Source organism: Saccopteryx bilineata, chromosome 8 (genome assembly GCF_036850765.1).
Source record: "Saccopteryx bilineata isolate mSacBil1 chromosome 8, mSacBil1_pri_phased_curated, whole genome shotgun sequence".
NCBI lineage: Eukaryota > Metazoa > Chordata > Mammalia > Chiroptera > Emballonuridae > Saccopteryx > Saccopteryx bilineata.
Window position 1 is genome coordinate 56052442 of NC_089497.1, and position 20164 is coordinate 56072605.

General features: G+C 40.9%; 1 protein-coding gene across 1 annotated transcript in view; it reads right to left on the reverse strand.

The window, feature by feature from the left end:
• Window positions 1-6609: 6609 nt before the first annotated feature.
• TFRC (transferrin receptor) overlaps window positions 6610-20164 on the reverse strand; it is a 33573-nt gene continuing 20018 nt past the window's right edge. The window contains exons 12-19 of the mRNA XM_066240923.1: window positions 20001-20086; window positions 19401-19464; window positions 18596-18663; window positions 17054-17112; window positions 16754-16835; window positions 11260-11481; window positions 10241-10381; window positions 6610-9640 (exon numbers count right to left, since the gene is read on the reverse strand). Coding sequence (XP_066097020.1) covers window positions 9398-9640; window positions 10241-10381; window positions 11260-11481; window positions 16754-16835; window positions 17054-17112; window positions 18596-18663; window positions 19401-19464; window positions 20001-20086 — 965 coding nt within the window. The 3' untranslated portion in view covers window positions 6610-9397. The remainder of the gene's footprint in view (window positions 9641-10240; window positions 10382-11259; window positions 11482-16753; window positions 16836-17053; window positions 17113-18595; window positions 18664-19400; window positions 19465-20000; window positions 20087-20164) is intronic.

Below are 20164 nucleotides of genomic sequence, written 5' to 3' on the forward strand. Positions count from 1 at the left end.
TCTGTTTCTGCCTCCCTGCCTCTCATTTAATAATTTTTTTTTTAAAAGTGTAAAATTCAATGGTTTTTAAAAGATTTTATTTAGGGCCTGGCTGGTTAGCTCAGTTGGTTAAGAGCATTGTCCTGAAAAAACAAGGTTGCAGTTCGATCCCTGGTCAGGACACACACAGGAAGCAACCAATGAATGCACAACTGAATGGAACAAATGAACACTTCTCTTCCTTCTCCTCTCTCTCTCTTCCTCTCTCTGTCTAAAAAAAAAAGAAAAAAGCCCTGGCTGTATAGCTTGGTTAGTTAGAGCATTGTCCTAGAACATGGAGGTTGCCAGTTCTATTTCCCAATCAGGGCACATACAGGAGCAGCTCAATGTTCCTGTCTCTCAAAAATTTTTATTTCTTGATTTTAGTGAGAGGAAAGAAAGGCAGGGGAGGAGGAGGAAGCATCAGCTCATAGTAGTTGCTTCTTGTATGTGCCTGACCTGGCAAGCCAGGAGTTTCAAACTGGCCACCTCAACATTCCGGGTTGACAATTTATCCATTGTGCTACCACAGGTCAGGCAATTCAATGGTTTTTAATATGTCCACAGAGTTCTGTGACTATCACTCCTATTCGATTTTAGAACATTTTTATCACTGCAAATAGAAGCACCATAGCTATTAGCAGTCACTTGGTATTCCCTATTCATCTATCTGCTTTCTGTCTCTATAGATTTGCCTAATTTGAACATTTCATACAAATGGAATCATATCATATGTGGTCTTTTGTGACCGGCTTCTTTAAGTTAGCATAAGGTTTTCAAGGTATATACATGTTGTACTATTATCAAAATTTTATTCTTCTTTGCCTGACCAGGCGGTGGCGCAGTGAATAGAGCATTAGACTGGGATGCGGAAGGACCCAGGTTCGAGACCCCGGGGTTGCCAGCTTGAGCGCAGGCTCATCTGGCTTGAGCAAAAAGAAAAAGCTCACTAGCATAAACCCAAGGTCACTGGCTCGAGTAGGGGGTTACTCAGTCTGCTGAGGGCCCGTGGTCATGGTACATATGAGAAAGCAATCAGTGAACAACTACAGTGTTGCAATGAAAAACTGATGATTGATGCTTCTCATCTCTCTCCATTCCTGTCTGTCTGTCCCTATTTATCCCTCTCTCTGACTTTTTCTCTGTCCCTGTAAAAAAAAAAAAAAAATTATTCCTCTTTATGGCTGAAGAAAATTCCATTATATCTATATACTACATTTGGTTTATCAGTTCATCTGTTGATGGACACTTAGGTTGTCTCCACCGTTGGACTCTTGTGAATAAACAATGAACATTTTTATACATACAAGTGGTAGAATTGCTGAACTGAATCAGAATTCTGGCCTGACCAGGAGGTGGCACAGAGGATACAGGTTCGAAACCTCAAGGTTGCCAGCTTGAACGCAGGGTCACCAGTTTGAGCATGGGATCATAGACATGACCCCATGGCTGGTGGCTTGAAGCTCAAGATCCTGGGTTGAGCCCACAGTCACTGGCTTGAGCAAGGGGAAACTAGCTCACCTGGAGCTCCCCACCCCCCATCAAGGCATTTATGAAAAAACAATCAATGAACAACTAAGGAGACTAAGGAACCACAATGAAGAATTGATACTTCTCATCTCTCTCCCTTCCTGTCTGTCTGTCCCTATCTGTCCCTCTCTCTATTGCTTAAAATAAATAAAATAAATCATAATTCTGTTTATCTTTTCTGAAGAACCATCAAATTGTGGAACTGTTTTCCATAGCAGCTGTGACATTTTACATTCCTATTAGCAATGCAACAGGGTTTCAATTTTTTCACATCCTTGCCAACACTTATTTTATCTTTAAAAAAACACCCAATAACCAGTGACCTTGGGCTTTAAGCCAACAACCTTTGGGCTCAAGCCAGAGACCCTGCATTCAGAGACCCTGCATTCAAGTTGGTGAGCTTGCGCTTAAGCTTGCAACCTTGTATACCTTTTGTATATGGTGGAAGGTAAGGGCCTAACTTTATTTACTGCTTTTGCATGTGGCTTATACAGTTTTTCCAGCACCATTTATTTTTTATTTAATTTTAAAATTTTTTATTTATTTGTTTTAGAGAGGAGAGGGAGAGACAGAGAGAGAGAGAAGAGAGACAGAGAGAGAGAAGGAGGGAGGAGCTGGTCAAGGCACATATGGGAAGCATCAACTCCCATATGTGCCTTGACCAGGCAAGCCCAGGGTTTCGAACCGGTGACCTCAGCATTTCCAGGTCGACGCTTTATCCATTGCGCCACCACAGGTCAGGCCTATTTTTATTTATTTATTTATTTATTTATTTAATTTTTCAGGGACAGAGAGAGAGTCAGAGAGAGGGATAGATAGGGACAGACAGACAGGAATGGAGAGAGAGAAGCATCAATCATCAGTTTTTCGTTGTGACACCTTAGTTGTTCATTGATTGCTTTCTCATACGTGCCTTGACTGTGGGCCTTCAGTAGACCAAGTAATCCCTTGCTTGAGCCAGCAACCTTAGGTCCAAGCTGGTAAGCTGCTTTTTTTTTTTTTTTTTTTTTTTTTAATCATGCCAGATGAGCCCATGCTCAAGCTGGTGACCTTGGGGTCTCGAACTTGGGTCCTTCCACATCCCAGTCCGATGCTCTATCCACTGCACCACAGCGTGGTCAGGCTTCTCATCTCTCTCCATTCCTGTCTGTCTGTCCCTGTCTATCCCTCTCTCTGACTCACTCTCTGTCTCTGTAAAAAATAAATAAATAAAAATTAAAATACCAATGACATACTTCAAATATATAGAACACATATTCCAAAAATTTATATGGAGCCAAAAAATAACCTGAATAGCCTCAGCAATCTTGAAAAAGAAGAATAAAGGGGGAGGTATCACTCTTCCTGATATCAAGTTATACTACAAGGCCATTGTACTCAAAGCAGCTTGGTACTGGCATAAGAACAGGCATATAGATCAATAGAACAGAACAGAGAATCCAGAAATAAACCCACACCTTTATGAACAACTGATATTTGACAAAGGAGGTAAGAGCATACAGTGGAGTAAAGACAGCCTCTTTAACAAATGGTGTTGGGAAAATTGGACAGCTACCTGCAAAAAAATGAAACTATTGGTGTGCAGTTTTCTTGTATCTTTGTCTGGCTTTGGTACCAGGATAATGCTGACATCATAGAATGAGTTACAAAGTATTCTCTCCTCCTCAATTTTTTGGAAGAGTTTGAGAATTGGGGTTAATTCTTTAAGTATTTGGTAGAATTTACAAATTAAGCTATCTGGTCCAAGGATTTTCCTTCTTGAGAAGTTTTTTATTTTATTTTATTTTAATTCATATTAGAAAGGAGAGAGAGAGAGAGAAGGGGGGGAGGAGCAGGAAGCATCAACTCCCATATGTACCTTGACCGGCAAGCCCAGGTTTTCGAACCGGCGACCTCAGCATTTTCAAGTTGACTTTATCTACTGCGCCACCACAGGTCAGGCAAGAGAAGTTTTTGATTATTAATTCAATATCCTTGATAGTTCTAGGTCTCTTCAGATTTTCTTTCTTCATGAGTCAGTTTTGGTAGATTGTGTATCTCTAGAGATTTGTCCATTTTAATCTAGGTTATCTGATTTGTTAGTGTATAATTGTTCATAATATTGTTATAAGCTTTTAAATTTCTGTTCAATTGATAGTAATGCTGCCATTTTTATTTCTGGTTTTAGTACTTTGAGCCTTTTCCTTAGTCATTCTAGCAAAAGGCTTGTCAATTTTGTTGAGCTTTTCAAAAAACTTTTGATTTCTTTCACTTTAAAAAGATAAAAAAATTATTTGACTTTAGAAAGAGGAGAAAGTATGGGGGGAGGAGCAGGAAGCATCAACTCATAGTAGTTGCTTCTTGTTGTATGTAAATTGACCAAACCTGGGGTTTCAAATTGGCAACCTCAGCGTTCCAAGTTGATGCTTTATCCACTGCACCACCACAGGTCGGGCTGATTTCTTTGATTTTTTTATTGTTTTTTTGTTTTCTAACTTGCTTTAATCATTAAAAGCTTTGAATTTAGTTTGTACTTCTGGTTCCTTGATCTCCTCTTCTACATACACCCCAACCAGCATCCACCCAGCAAGCCCCATCTGGGACCAATGCTCGAATCAATTGAGCTATTTTTAGCATCTGAGGCTGATGTTTGGGCCAATGAGCTATCCTCATCACCCATGCCAATGCTGAACCAATCAAGCCACTGGCTGTGGGAGGTGAAGAGGTAGAGAAGGGGGAGAGGGGAGAAGCAGATGTTTGCTTCTCCTGTGCTCTGACCAGGAATCAAACCTGGGACATCCATACACTGGACACTGTATCCACTGAGCCAACTGGCCAGGGTTTTGCTTTTTTTTTTTTTAGATTTTATTTATTGATTTTAGAGAAAGGATAGAGAGAAGTGGGGGGAGGAACAAGAAGCATCAACTCATTCCAGGTTAGTGCTCTATCCACTGCATTGGTCACGCCAAACTGCAGTCTTTTAACTCAAATACCAAAGAAGGTAAACCCATTGATAGCCACAACTGATAGTACCTGAGGTGTTAAATTCTAAAAGATGGTATATTTTGCAGATAACCAGATGTCCTTAAGTGTTTGTTTAGGGCTGTTTCTTGGCTCATTCATTGCCTTTCACAGAGGCACTTTCTCCTATAGAATACAGCAAGTTTAATTATTGTCCTGCTTCTCCTCAAGGGTGTTTGTGGCTACTAATTCTGACAGGGTAAAGCTTAGACATAGATGAGGCAATTAAAAGGCTTCCCAATTCTCATGGCTGCAATTCCTGCAATCATAAAGAATACTGGCTGGCACTTGTACTGATATTAAATTGTAAGATGCATTATCTGGCAAAAGACTGTTATCCAAAATCTACAAAGAGCCTGACCAGGCGGTGGTGCAGTGGATAGAGCGTCGGAATGGGTCACAGAGGATCCAGGTTCGAAACCCCAAGGTCGCCAGCGAGCGTGAGCTCATATGGTTTGAGCAAGGCTCACCAGCTTGCGCCCAAGGTCACTGGCTTGAGCAAGGGGTCACGTGGTCTGCAGTAGCATATGAGAGAGCAATCTCATATGCTACTGGTCAAGGTACATATGAGAAAGCAATCAATGAACTAGGTGCTGCAACGAAGAATTGATACTTCATCTCTCTCCCTTCCTATCTATCACACACACACACAAAAAAATCTACAAGGAACTCTTAAACCTCATAAAACAACCCAGTTAAAAGAAGGGCAGAAGATCAGGACACCTCACCAATATATTAATAGTTAGTAAATAAGCATATGAAAAGATGCTCAACATATCAAGATATGTAAATTAAAACCAGCTACTACTACAAAACTATTAGAACGGCCAAAATCCACAACACTGACACCACCAAATGCTGCCAAGGACATGGAGCAAAAGGAATTCCCACTAATTGCTTGTGGGAATGCAAAACAACACAGCCACTTTGGAAGATTTTGGCAGTTTCTTACAAAAAGAAACATACTCTTAAGAATATGGTCCAGCAACTGCATTCGTCTTTAGCCACATGAACTGAAAATTTATGCCTACATAAAAAACTGTACGTATGTTTGTAGCAACTTTATTCATATTTGCCAAAATTTAGAAGCAAAGATGTCCTTCAATAGTTGAATGGATAAACTGTTACATCCATACAATGGAGTATTATGCAGCACTAAAATGATAGCCATTGACATGAAAAGACATGGAGTGATGTTAAATACATATTACTGTGAAAGACACTCACCTGAAAAGGCTGCATACTGTATGATACCAACTACGTGACATTTTGGAAAAGGCAAATCTATGGCAACATTGAAAAGATCAGTGTCTAGGTCCTGACCGTTTGGCTCAGTGGTAGAGCGTCAGCCTAGCATGTATAAGTTCCAGGTTCAATTTTGGCCAGGGCACACAGGAGAAGCACCCAGCTGCTTCTCCACCCCTCCCCCTCTCCTTCCTCTCTCTCTCTCTCTTCCCCTCCCGCAGCCAAGGCTCCATTGGAGCAAAGTCGGCCCCGCTGCTGAGGATGGCTCAATAGCCTCTACCTCAGGTGCTAGAATGGCTCCAGTTGCAACGAAGCAACGCCACTCCAGATGGGCAGAGCATTGCCCCGGGTCAATCCCAGTTGGGCACATATGGGAGTCTGTCTCTCTGCCTCCCAGCTTCTCACTTCAGAAAAATACAAAAAGAAAAAAAGAAAAAAAATCAGTGTCTAACGGGGGTTAAAAGGGAGGGAGATGAAGCAGCAAAGCACTAAGGATTTGCAGACAGTATAACTATTCTGTAATATACTGTAATGGTGGACACATGTCATTATACATTTGTCCAAACCCACAGAATGTACAACACCAAGAGTTGAATCTTAATGTAAACCATGGTCTATGAGTGACAAAGTTATGTCATTGTAGGTTCAGTTGTAGCAAATGCAAATGTCCTACTCTGGTGAGAAAAGTTGCTAATGGAGGAAGCTGGGGGGTAGGGTGCACAGGCAGGGAGTATATGGGAATTCTACTTTCAACTCCATTTTACTGTAAACCTAAAACGCTCTAAAAAATAAAATTTACTTTTAAAACATGACAACTCAGTGTTCAAGCATTTTATTAATTCAGATAAGGAATTGTTGCACATACTAGCTTGTATACAATTATAGGGCATATCACTTGTTTACAAAGATCTAGCTGAGCAGTTGGTTGAGAAATTTAATTAATAATCCACCTTTAGCTAAGTAACATATTCAAATATTTTAAGAGGAAACACAGTAAAGATCATGCAAGTTCCAGAACAGTGAATTATGACAGAGCTCACTCATTTTTCTCTTTACCTTCAAAATGCACATGGTATCTATAACCAAGAAAGAAATGTGAACATCAGCAGCTGTCACTAGTCATATATACATTTCATTCAGGAATATTAAGCCTCTCACTATTTACTGTCTTGTTTTACTGGAAATAACTCAACCTTCACCACAGAAGAGTTTTTTTGAAGAGACAGCTGTAAAATGTATGCCCATTATTCATATTACACCTTGAAGTCACTGAGCTTTTATTTTAGTATGATACACAAACCATGAATCCCAGCTATGACCTTTTTTTACTTAGCCACACTAAATGCCATTCCGGATGAAACGCTGTGAAGACTACTCGGACTGGGTAGTGAGACAATTCAATGAGGCTGTAATAATCTAGATCTTATTTTAACTTAGGTAAATGACACTAAGTTTAAAGAACTTTAATAGACTATGGACTTTAAAAAAAAAAAAAGAGAGACTATGGACTTTTTCTTAGGTGACAGTATTGAACTACCCTCTAACAAACAGCTGATTATCAGGTTGAGTAGTAGAAAACAAAGTCTTTTACTCATGTAGCCTCAAACTTACTTGTTCACATCTACATTTAACTTATGACCACATATACTAATGCGCAGGTAGGTAGACATGATCAAAAATTCTTTGCAAGCTTCAGCTCCCCACACCCTTCACTCCCTCCCCCCCCCGACCTCCTATACAGTTCCCCCTGCTTTAAGCTAAAAGGTCAGTTCTGGATTCAAACTTGTATGAACTAAGGTTACAGGAGATAACATGCATATAGGGGATAAAATTAAATTTAGTTGTCAATAGCAAACATTATAAATGTGTGCTGCTATCCCACAGAAGACCCAGAGAAACCACAAATATGACAAAACATCACATAAAGTTTCAAAACAACCTTGAATCTTTACATTCAAATCATTAGGTTTATAAAAACCTTTGAATCAACAAAAGGAATCTTAAATGAATAATTGTATTTTATCATGGTTGAATTTACTCACCAAATGTTTAATGACCACAAAATGTTTTTGCAACTAAAACTAAAAGACAGAATTATAGGGAGCTAAAAATACATGTTAGATACTAACGATCTTCAAGCTTTGAAGATGTCATTGCATGAAGAAAATTATGGGAAACACTGTTCCCGATAATTACGTACACCCTTAGTGTAACATATGGAGATCACTGCCTCCGATATAGACACTGTGGTAGGCAAAAACTACCTTGTTCTTTATACATTATGGAAGACACTGCTCCCGATAATGTGAGTTAGGTTTGTGACAAAGGTACTGGAAATTTTGCAAAATTTGAATTAAAAGTTACATTTTGGATAAATTGAGCTGTAAAATTTTACATGAGTACTATTAGAGCCTTTAAGTGACATTAATTTATAACTTGGTCACAATTCATTGCATTTAGGAAAACTACCATTTTTATCTGCTTGGCTAAATAGAAGTCTAACTTGATTAGCAACCCCTAATTAATTTTAATTCTTCTCTAATATTTAGCTTTAAAATTTTATTTGAGGCTGTTTGCTAAAACCCTCAAATATTGACCATTATAAAAGCAAAACTTCCAGTATCTGTTGGGTTTTATTAGCAGATGCTGCTTTTATTTTTTAAAAAAAACGACAGTATAACTGTCATAATTATGGAAGGCACTGCTTCCGATAATTATCTTCTATAAAAAAACACCATTTATAGTGATCTCTGTCACTGATAAATAAAATAATAAATACCTCAGAAGCCAAAATGACAGAAAGCTTTTCCAAAAAATTAACACTTTGACCAAAATTTGGCAGTATGTTCTTTCAAGTCTGACAAACTGAGTTTGAAATTAAACACCTAAAACTGGTTCTCTTTCAAAATATCTTAAAACAACAACTAACTAAACGAAGGCTTGTGGGGGAGGGGACAGAGGAAAAGAAATACACTAGGTCTTTGGCTCTGGTCTCCTCTTTTCATAAATGATCTTAAGGTTAACACATTAAGGCCTTCCCCCTGTGATAAACAGTTGAACTTTATTATATCCAGCTAAAGGACCTCTATTTCAGACCTCACTGGCAAGAAAACAAGTCCCATCTCTTGAAAGTTAACTGTTTCATTCAGGTATGTGGAAACCAGCTAAATCCTTAAAGAAAGCAGATATCTTGCTACCTGGTATCTAGCATTAAATAAGGACAGAGGATCACGCTAAGCTACCACTTTTAACATTCAGCAGATACCTCCCACTCAAAAGCTACCAGTTCATGTCCTTAGGATTTAGACCAGTAGTTCATGTAACTGGTTCTGACTTTTTATACCTCTAATAGGAAAGAGGCAGTTACCATTACAAAGCACTTAAAATACTAGAGAAAATGTTCTGTCATGAACATTTTTAAGTGGTTACTGACTTTAACTTGAAGTGCAGGTACCTACCGTGTATTAAAAGCTGCTGCCCTAAAGACATCTAGTAGTACCAATATAATTGGGTAGAATTTAAACAATATTAGGTTTTGTAGCCCTACTGAAAATTTAGCACAGCCAGCACAAGTCACAACTACCCTAAGTTATGGGTATCACATTTAAAACTCATTGTCAATGTCCCAAATGTCACCAGAGAGGGCATTTGCAGCTCCCTGAATAGTCCAAGTTGCTAAAGCCAACTGGTTTCTCAACAGTGTTTCATTGAAAGCACTGCTGTTTTTTCGACGCAGCTCTAAGTGCTCTAGTAAAGCTGACAGAGTGTGAGGGCCAGAGCCCCAGAAGATATGTCGGAAAGGAGACTCTCTTGGAGACACGTAGGGTGACAGGAAGTGATATTCCACCTAAAAACAAAACATACAAGAGAGCTTACACAGCGTTATGACTTTTGTTGTGAGGAAAGGACCTGATACAGTAAAACCACTGCAATTCTCCTACTTTGAATGTTAAAAATTTCCCTGAATTTAAGACTGTTGCAAACCAGGCTACTAATCTTTTAACATTAAAATGGTATTATGTAACAGCCAATGTCAAATCCTTTGTAAAAGTGATCTCTAACTCTATTTCGGGGTTTAGAGCACACATATGGAAGGTTTACAAGTTTGTTGTAATAGAATCTTCTATTTCTCTCAAGCAGACTAGGCTGAAAAGCAGTTAAAGGCTGGATTAGACAACAGAAATACAGAAAATGACAGCTAAAAATCACCAATGATCTCTTCTTTAAAATATTTTTAAAGCCTAAAATAATTAATGCTAGGTCAAATGTCTCTTGTATTTCCAATCTTGATGTCGTTTTAGATCTTGTAAGAATTAAAATCTTTGATTTCTAAAGCAGCAAAGGATTCTAGAGCTCCTGGAGTTATTACTATACTTTTTAGAAATGCAAGATTTACCAACTAAAAATTAACATATTTTAGTTCCTCATGTTCTAAAAGTTTACTTACTTTCATGATACGGTCATTGATTCCCCTCATAACAAATCTGTTTGTTCTCTCTGCGTTCTTATAGTCTGTTGTTAGTCTGGAGGTCGCCCGGAAGAAGTCCCCACGAGCAGAATACAGCCACTGCAGATTCAGACCCATCTCCTGAAGCAAAGAACATTCCATTCCCATTAGATATTATTCTATATTCCTTTCTAATTTAGTGTAGCACCAAGATTGTGATACAAGGCGATGACACACAGACAAGTGCAAGACCCAGAGAACACTAAAGCACCTAGCACAGGAGCTTCAAGCTCTGTCAACTAAAATACACTCGTACTTAGGCCCAGCATATAAAATAAGTACTTGCGAGACTAACTACACTCTTAATCTCATAAGAAAACCATCCTTGTCAAAAAATTTAATATACTCTATTTAGTACATATTTCTGCGTAGTATTGTTTCCAGTTAAACTTCCCTATATATGAGCACACTTTAACGCATTTTAGTTCCACAAACTTCAGAATCTAGTTATTTCCGTTAAGTCCCATTTTCTGATCAGTTACAATTTGCATCAAGAAAGCCATAATAATTAAGATTTGGTTATCAGTTGGAAACCGCTCTTGATTTTATCAAACATCTGAATGTTACACAGGATAAACACTAAGTAAAACTATAACTAACTACTGGCTATGTTCTCTCCATGTCATCTCCAAAAGGCATGTATGTCCAAATTCATAGGTTCAAAGTCATGGTTGGAATATTGATAGTTTCTGGGTCCTAGCTCTTTGTGGGCTGCTTGGAATACATGAACAATAGAAAACAGTTCTAGATTCTGAAATACTGGCTGTGGTCTATCCTAGATCCATAGCCTCCCAACTTCCCTTTTAAATGAGTTATGGATTCTAAGCAAAATTATACCTCAGTTCACTTTGAAGCAAATTTTGGTTATGAGTTATGTCTCTCCCCAGAAACAGCTAAACATCATTCTTCAAATTGATTAATACTGCAGCAATAAGAACCTGATTTTAATTAGCGCTCACCTTTATGTCTGTTCTGAATTGGTTCATATCCCTCACAAATGCAAGTATTTTCTCATTATACATCTCATAGTTCAGGTTCAATTCAACATCATGGGTAAGTTTAATGATGAGCTGACCAGCCACTTCTGCTGCTCCACGCATCATTTTGTTCAACTCACGGACTTCCCGAGAGAGAACCTCAAAGGTATCCAGAGTAGTACCTAAATAAGGATAATCTAAGTCCTGGAAAACAAAGTGAAGTTAATGTACTCGGTGGATTAGAAGAGTAGGTGCCTTACATCGTTACAAAATCAAGATAATAGTAACTGCAATTCTTCCCTTGCTTCTAATATATTTCTAACCCCAAATTTATCTCTTATTCACTATTTTTTTTAATTTTTTTATAGTTTTTTAAAAATTATTTATTTATTCATTTAAGAGAGGAGAGGGAGAGACAGAGAGAGAGAGAGGAGAGATAGAGAGAGAGAAGGGGGGAGGAGCTAGAAGCATCAACTCCCATATGTTCCTTGACCAGGCAAGCCCAGGGTTTTGAACCAGTGACCTCAGCATTTCCAGGTCGATGCTTTTTCCACTGCGCCACCACAGGTCAGGCCTCTTATTCACTATTTTAAGGAGACACTACTTTTGCTACTTTCTTTGAACCTCACATATTCCAAAATTGACTACTTTCTTCTAGGTTCTATAAAATCCCTGTTCTAGGGGGGAGGGAGGAGAGGGAGGGAAAGGAGGGCAGGGAGGGGCACAAAGAAAGCCAGATAGAAGGTGACGGAGGACAATTTGACTTTGGGTGATGGGTATGCAACATAATTGAATGACAAGATAACCTAGAGATGTTTTCTTTGAACATATGTACCCTATTTATTAATGTCACCCCATTAAAATAAATAGTTATTTAAAAAAAAAATCCCTGTTCTATTATATCAGATAGCCAAAACAGATTTCTATCCAAATCCCTTTGGGTTATATACCCTTGTTACCTTCTCCGGGAAGTTTGGCCCATTTTATTTTAGTTATTTACTTTTTAATTTTTTTTTTCCTGAAGTGAAAAGCAGGGAGACAGAGAGACAGACTCCTGCATGCACCCAACCTGGATCAACCCGGGGCAATGCTCTGCCCATCTGGGGCACTGCTCCATTACAACCTGAGCCATTCTGGTGCCTGAGGCAGAGGCCATGGAGCCATCTTCAGTGCCCGGGCCAACTCTGCTCCAATGGAGCCTTGGCTGCGGGAGGGGAAGAGAGAGAGAAAGGAGAGGTGGAAGGGTGGAGAAGCAGATGGGTGCTTCTCCTGTGTGCCCTGGATGGGAACCGAACCCAGGACTTCCACATACCGGGCCAAGCTCTACCACTGAGCAAACCAGCCAGGGCCTATGTTTTTAATTTTTTAAAAAAGATCTTATTTATTGACTTTTAGAGAGAGAAATGGGGGGGCGGGGGGGACTGAAGCATCAATTTATAGTTGTTTCTCACATGTGCCCTGACTGGGCAAGCCTGGGATTGTTTTTTTTAATTTAATTTTTATTTTTTATTTATTTATTTTTTTACAGAGACAGAGAGAGAGAGAGTCAGAGAGATTGGCAGGGACAGACAGACAGGAATGGAGACAGATGAGAAGCATCAATCATTAGTTTTTCGTTGCACGTTGCGACTTCTTTTTTTTTTTTTTTTTTTTTTTTTGCATTTTTCTGAAGCTGGAAACAGGGAGAGACAGTCAGACAGACTCCCGCATGCGCCCGACCGGGATCCACCCGGCACGCCCACCAGGGGGCGACGCTCTGCCCACCAGGGGGCGATGCTCTGCCCATCCTGGGCGTCGCCATGTTGCGACCCTCCTGGGTGTCGCCATGTTGCGACCAGAGCCACTCTAGCGCCTGGGGCAGAGGCCACAGAGCCATCCCCAGCGCCCGGGCCATCTTTGCTCCAATGGAGCCTTGGCTGCGGGAGGGGAAGAGAGAGACAGAGAGGAAGGCGCGGCGGAGGGGTGGAGAAGCAAATGGGCGCTTCTCCTATGTGCCCTGGCCGGGAATCGAACCCGGGTCCTCCGCACGCTAGGCCGACGCTCTACCGCTGAGCCAACCGGCCAGGGCCACGTTGCGACTTCTTAGTTGTTCATTGATTGCTTTCTCATATGTGCCTTGACCACGGGCCTTCAGCAGACTGAGTAGCCCCTTGCTGGAGCCAGCGACCCTGGGTCCAAGCTGGTGAGCTTTTTGCTCGAGCCAGATGAGCCCGCGCTCAAGCTGGTGACCTCAGGGTCTTGAACCTGGGTCATTCCACATCCCAGTCCAACACTCTATCCACTGTACCACCGCCTGGTTAGGCAAGCCTGGGATTTTGAACTGGCAACCTCAACATTAGAGGCTGATGCTTTATCCAGTGCACCACCACAGGTCAGGCAAGTGGCCCATTTTAATGAGGAAAGAAGATGCATGAAATGATCGGGGAGGCAGTCAGACAGACTCCCACATGCGCCCAACCGGGATCCACCCAGCATGCCCACCAGGGGGCGATGTTCTGCCCCTCTGGGGTGTTGCTCTGTTGCATCCAGAGCCATTCTAGCGCCTGAGGCAGAGGCCACAGAGCCATCCCCAGTGCCCGGGCCATCTTTGCTCCAATGGAGCCTTGGCTGCGGGAGGGGAACAAAGAGACAGAGAGGAAGGAGAGGGGGAGGGGTGGAGCAGATGGGCGCCTCTTCTGTGTGCCCTGGCCGGGAATCAAACCCGGGACTTCTGCACGCCAGGCCAACGCTCTACCGCTGAGCCAACTGGCCAGGGAAAAAATGTATTTTTTTTATCGAGACAAAGAGACAGGAGAGAGATGAGAAGCATCAACTCATAGTTGGGCACTTTAGTTGTTCATTGATTCCTTTTTTTTTTTAAAAAAAAATTGAACAGGCTTTTTGTGTCAACCAAGTGATCAACAGGGAATGTGAAATCATTTGTGCTGGAGCTCAGTAAGTGAGGATGCTGACTGGGACAACACCCCTCACTTTTCATGGACTGGTTAAACTAATTAGGGTTACTAGTTTAACAGCTTATGTCTACCCCATCTTCAGATAATACCTACTTTGTATCATCTTGTGGCTAAGACTGATGTGTTGTTGTTTTTTTAAGATGGAGTCAGCTCTCTTTTATTTTATTTATTCATTTTTAGAGAGGAGAGAGAGAGAGAGGGAGAGAGAGAAAGAAGGGGAGAGGAGCTGGAAGCATCAACTCCCATATGAGCCTTGACCAGGCAAGCCCAGGGTTTTGAACCGGCGACCTCAGCATTTGCAAGTCGACACTTTATCCACTGCACCACCACAGGTCAGGCCTTGATTGCTTTCTTATACATGCCTTGACCAGGGGGCTCCAGCTCAGCCAGTGACCGTGGGTCATATCTGTTATCCCGCAATCAAGCTGGCGAGCCTGCACTCAAGCCGGATGAGCCCACACTCAGGCTGGCAATCTTGGGGTTTTGAACCTGGGTCCTCAGCATCCCAGGTCGACGCTCTATCCATTGTGCCACCACCTGGTCAGGTGACATGTACTTTCAATATAAAGTGTTACTACTTCTTAGACTAAAATGCCTTCTTAATCATGCAGCATTTGATCCATTCATACAATTTTACCTTTATTTTTTTTAAGACTTTATGTACTGATTTTACAGAGAAGATGGAGGGGAAGGGGAGCAAGGAGTATTGACTCCTAGTTGCTTTACTACAGTTGTTCATTGCTTACTTGTTGTTATGAGCCTTGACTGGACAAGCCCAGGGTTTTGAGCTGGCGACCTCAGTGTTCCAGGTCAACACTCTATCCACTGTGCCACCACAGGCCAGGCTTATAATTTTACCTTTATAACAAGAATGTTTGGCCTGACCTGTGGTGGCCCAGTGGATAAAGCGTCAACCTGGAAACACTGAGGTTGCTGGTTCAAAACCCTGGGCTTGCCTGGTCAAGGCACATATGGGAGTTGATGCTTCCTGCTCCTCCCCCCTTTCTCTCTCTCTCTCCCCCCTCTCTATAATGAATAAATAAATCTTTAAAAAAAAGATAAGAGCCCTGGCCGGTTGGCTCAGTGGTAGAGCGTCGGCCTGGCGTGTAGAGGTCCCGGGTTCGATTCCCGGCCAGGGCACATAGGAGAGGCGCCCATCTGCTTCTCCACCCCTCCCCCTCTCCTTCCTCTCTGTCTCTCTCTTCCCCTCCCGCAGCCGAGGCTCCACTGGAGCAAAGATGGCCCGGGCGCTAGGGATGGCTCCTTGGCCTCTGCCCCAGGCACTACAGTGGCTATGGTCGCGGCAGAACGACGCCCCGGAGGGGCAGAGCGTCACCCCCTGGTTGGGCGTGCCGGGTGGATCCCGGTCGGGCGCATGCGGGAGTCTGTCTGTCTCTCCCTGTTTCTAGCTTCAGAAAAATACAAAAAAAAAAAAAAAAAAAAAAAAAAAAAAAGAATGTTTGGTGTTCACAAGAACTTCTCATTACACAACTCTAGTAACTATTTCTTCAGCTCTATTCCTGACTATTGTCCACGGTGACAATCTCATCGACAATTCTTTGGTCTGACCTCAATTCTTTACATTCAGACTGTACATTTCTGTATTATCTATACCTCTAAACCAGGACTCCTAGGTTTTGACATTTAAGAAGTCATTAAGAAGTTTATATATAAAAAAAAAGACTCCTAAAGATCAACAGGAATCTTATATCCATAAATTTCCTCAATCATAGGTAATGACTCATAGCTCACGACCAGCTATTTCTATACGATTCATTACTGCTGCTCTGGTCAAGGGAATTCTACCTGTGTTAATCTCCAAATCCAGACATTTCATCAGTCCCCCACTCAGACCTTTCCCCTTCTAGTCCCAGGCTAAAACACCCAGTGATACGTCTAGTAAGGACCTGGCTGGATCGACAATTTGATGCCAAAGTCAATAGCTTCCACCCTGACCCCCTGTGCTACCTCTAGGGTCTCTTCACCCTCAGAAGAGCTTGCTACAGAGCTGGTTTTCCAACTCTAGCTAGCGCTTTAGCATACACGTCTTCATCATGTTGTTTACTCTGCCTGTTTTTCAGTCCCTTCCAATTGGCTCTTGTACCAAGCCAACCTTGTTTTCCTACAACTTGGTCAGTTCAAAGCTCTGCCTCATAACAATCCTGTATCTGTTTGATTTTTGTTCTTCTATCAATGATCCCTGCGTAAGAACAAATATCCAGAACCATATTTCAAGAGGTATCAAGAACAGCATAGAACTTGGTTTGACAGAAAAATAGTATTCTATACCTCCACTGCCCAATACGTACTCCTGCTACTGACTGATTTTACGTAATGAAGTTTTAGCAAATAAAAGCAAATGCTAATTTAGCTAATTGAGATAACAATTCTATATTAAGACTAATCATAAGGTAGTAAGTAATAACTGCATGTATATAACTTCTTAAGACATTTTAAGCACTCTAGAAACTTGTCTCAAAATAGAAAGATCCAAGATAATGCTTAGAGTTCTTCAGACTTACCTCACAAAAACAGAAAGAAACTGCGGGGATTCCAGAGTACGCAAGGAAAGGGAAAGCAGCATTATCAAATGAAAGTTTCTCGCTGCAGGGAAAGCAAGAATGTGTTTTATAAGAAAGTTTTCTAAAGAACAGACTGTGCAACCATGCAACCTTACCCTTAGTCCCAAAGTCTTAAAATGAACTTCTCTAGGTATAGGTAAGCTCACTGCAAGGTAACATTTAGATCTCTACCTAACACAGTAGGCGCTACTATGTGAGTCTCTTTTTCTATTAGCTATTCATTCACTTCTTTCAACTTACACTTTGTTGATCCAGTTGCTATCCTGATATAGAGACAGCCCAGTGATGGGATGTTTCACCTGTAAAATAAGAAATCAATTTGTCATTAAAACAAACCTTTCTGAAACATGTTTCTCTTCGCAAATATTTTTAAATATTTAACTTTTACTATATTTCCTTGAAAAATATTATGAAAAAATGATCAAGTTTCCAAAGTTATTCCTACTAAGCTAATGCTGTTAGTTCCTTTTGTTAAATGTTTAAAGGTCATTTAAGTACAATTTTAAAAACCTTTCCTAGCCCGACCAGTGGTGGCACAGTGGCTAGAGCTGAGGTCCCAGTTCAAAACCCCAAGGTCGCTGGCTTCACCATGGACTCCTCCAGCTTGAGTGTGGGATCATTGACATCATCCTAAGATCACTGGCTTGAGAAAGGGGTCACTGGCTCAACTTGAACCCCACCTCACCTCCCACTAAAGCCACGTATGAAAAGCAATCAATAAACAACTAAAGTGATTCAACTATGAGTTGATACTTCTCATCTCTGTCTCTCTCACACTCAAAAAAGCCCTCTCCTAGCCTTCATGAGATGCCATCTCATTGCTGATTTCTTCTTTCAAGAACATTTTATACTAACATTTTGCCAGCCTAACCTGCAAACACATTACTGCCTTATTGGAGACCCTACAGTAATCCCTAGTTTCCCATAGAACTGAGGTCAAGTTCCCTGACCCTTGTTCCTATAATCACTCTGATATATAGCTTTTGTATCTAATTAGGCAAATCTGGTTCCTCATTTATTTAAAACTAAGGTCATTAACATGTCGGTCTTTAGTCAATAAACATTTCATTTGTTTGTTTGTTTTTTTTTACAGAGACAGAGAGAGAGTCAGAGAGAGGGATAGACAGGGACAGACAGACAGGAACGGAGAGAGATGAGAAGCATCAATCATTAGTTTTTCTTTGTGCATTGCAATACCTTAGTTGTTCATTGATTGCTTTCTCATATGTGCCTTGACCATGGGCCTTCAGCAGACTGAGTAGCCACTTGCTGGAGCCAGCGACCTTGGGTTCAAGCTGGTGGGGCTTTTTGCTCAAACCAGATGAGCCCGCGATCAAGCTGGCGACCTTGGGGTCTTGAACCTGGGTCCTTCCGCATCCCAGTCCGACACTCTATCCACTGCGCCACTGCCTGGTCAGGCCAATAAACATTTCATTTGGCCTTCTTATTTAATTCTTAGGAATAGTTTAAGTGCATTTAAAATCCTCTTTAACACCCTGATTCTACAGACAATCCCCTGTGGGCCCCTACCATATAGTGTAGGTCTCTGGAGTTCTATCTTCCTAAACAGACTATGTATGTATTGTTTGAGATCAGAGCCCTTCATATACTACCTGCCTCACCTCACAAATGAGCCAAGAGCACGACTGAAATAATGCTATTGCAAATCTATTCCAAATTCCTATTAGTCACTTATAATAGTTTAAATATCAATGTTTTTTGCCTGATGTGCATTAGGCAAAAAATTAAGTTATACATTTTTGTAATTAGGTATATACTTACATCTTGCATTGTTTTCTCAATCAGTGAATACAACAATGGGCTGGCAGAAACCTTGAAGTTGCCGTTACCTGCAAAGAGATTTTAACATTGTCCCTTCTCTAGTCAAGCAATTTTCAGTTACTTCTACAACTCAAAGTAAACAGAAAGACAATAACATAGATCAGTGGCATATACAACAACTATATCCTCTTAATGAACTAAATAAAAACGTGATTTAGGAGTCAAAGTTCTTTAAAGATTGCTAACTTAAATTTGACTCAACTAAAGCGCTCACGTCTTCAGTTTGCATAGTTTATGGTTAATGGTTTGGTTTTTGTAGTGCCTTTTTGGTTCATCCATGTTAAGGCAGTCATCTGCTAACTATAATAAGCTTGCTATATTCAATACATTCTGCTGCAAAGCTAAAATGGCAATAATGACAAATCTAGTAAGATTTCATTTAATAGTAATTCTCTCCTTCTTCTTCAAAGTGGAGACATTTCACTATTCTCAGTTCATCCATTAGCTACATCTGCACTTTTAATAGCATTCAGAGCTGGGCCTAAATAGTTTGCATTTCTAATGGTCTCCCGTGATCCTGATGCGGCTACTCTGGGAGCACACTGAAAGCCATTGTCCTCGACAAAGCAATCTGCCCCCTCTTATAATTTAAGGGACAATTAAGAGAAAGCTAAGTCAACCTTTGATCTGGATATGGCCCATGTAAATTGTAAAAAGTAAAAAGTACTGTTTTAGAAAGCTTTCATCTGCTGTTTTATAACTGATTTATCTAAATTCATCGACAGCTAATGAAAAGGATACTTACTGAGTACAGCTTTATCCAGATTAATGTAAGTGAAAGCCTTTAAGTGCAAAGAGGAAAGGTATCCCTAGAAGAGAGGGAAAAATACTAATGTACTAACATGTATTAATCTAATTATCACATAGAATAACTATTATTAGGGGTTTCTTGTTAAATTTGGGTTCTGTTGAGACTAAATATACAGAGGCAAAAGTGATATATAATCGAATCTTTAGGAGCACGGTTTCTGGTACCATTCTGGGTGTAGTTAATACCTTTAGCCAGCCTGAACAGGCGGTGGCGCAGAGGGTAGAGCGTTGGACTGGTATGCCAAGGACCCAGGTTCGAGACCCCGAGGTCGCCAGCTTGAGCGAGGGCTCATTTGGTTTGAACAAAGCTCACCAGCTTGGACCCAAGGTCGCTGGCTTAAGCAAGGGGTCACTCGGTCTGCTGAAGGCCCGTGGTCAAGGCACATATGAGAAAACAATCAATGAACAACTAAGGCGTCGCGCAATGCGCAATGAGAAACTAATGTTTGATGCTTCTCATCTCTCCGTTCCTGTCCCTGTCTATCCCTCTCTCTGACTCTCTGTCTCTGTAAACAAACAAACAAACAAAAAATACCTCTAGCCATTCAGTGGCACCAATGGCTCCAAAGTCTCCAGCACTCCAGCTGGCAAAGACAATGCTTCTACTGGGTTTAAACCCACCTAAAAAATAACATAAAGTTAGTTTTATTTTGGGAATAATTACAGGCAGACAACTGACTTAAGATAAAACTTGGTCCC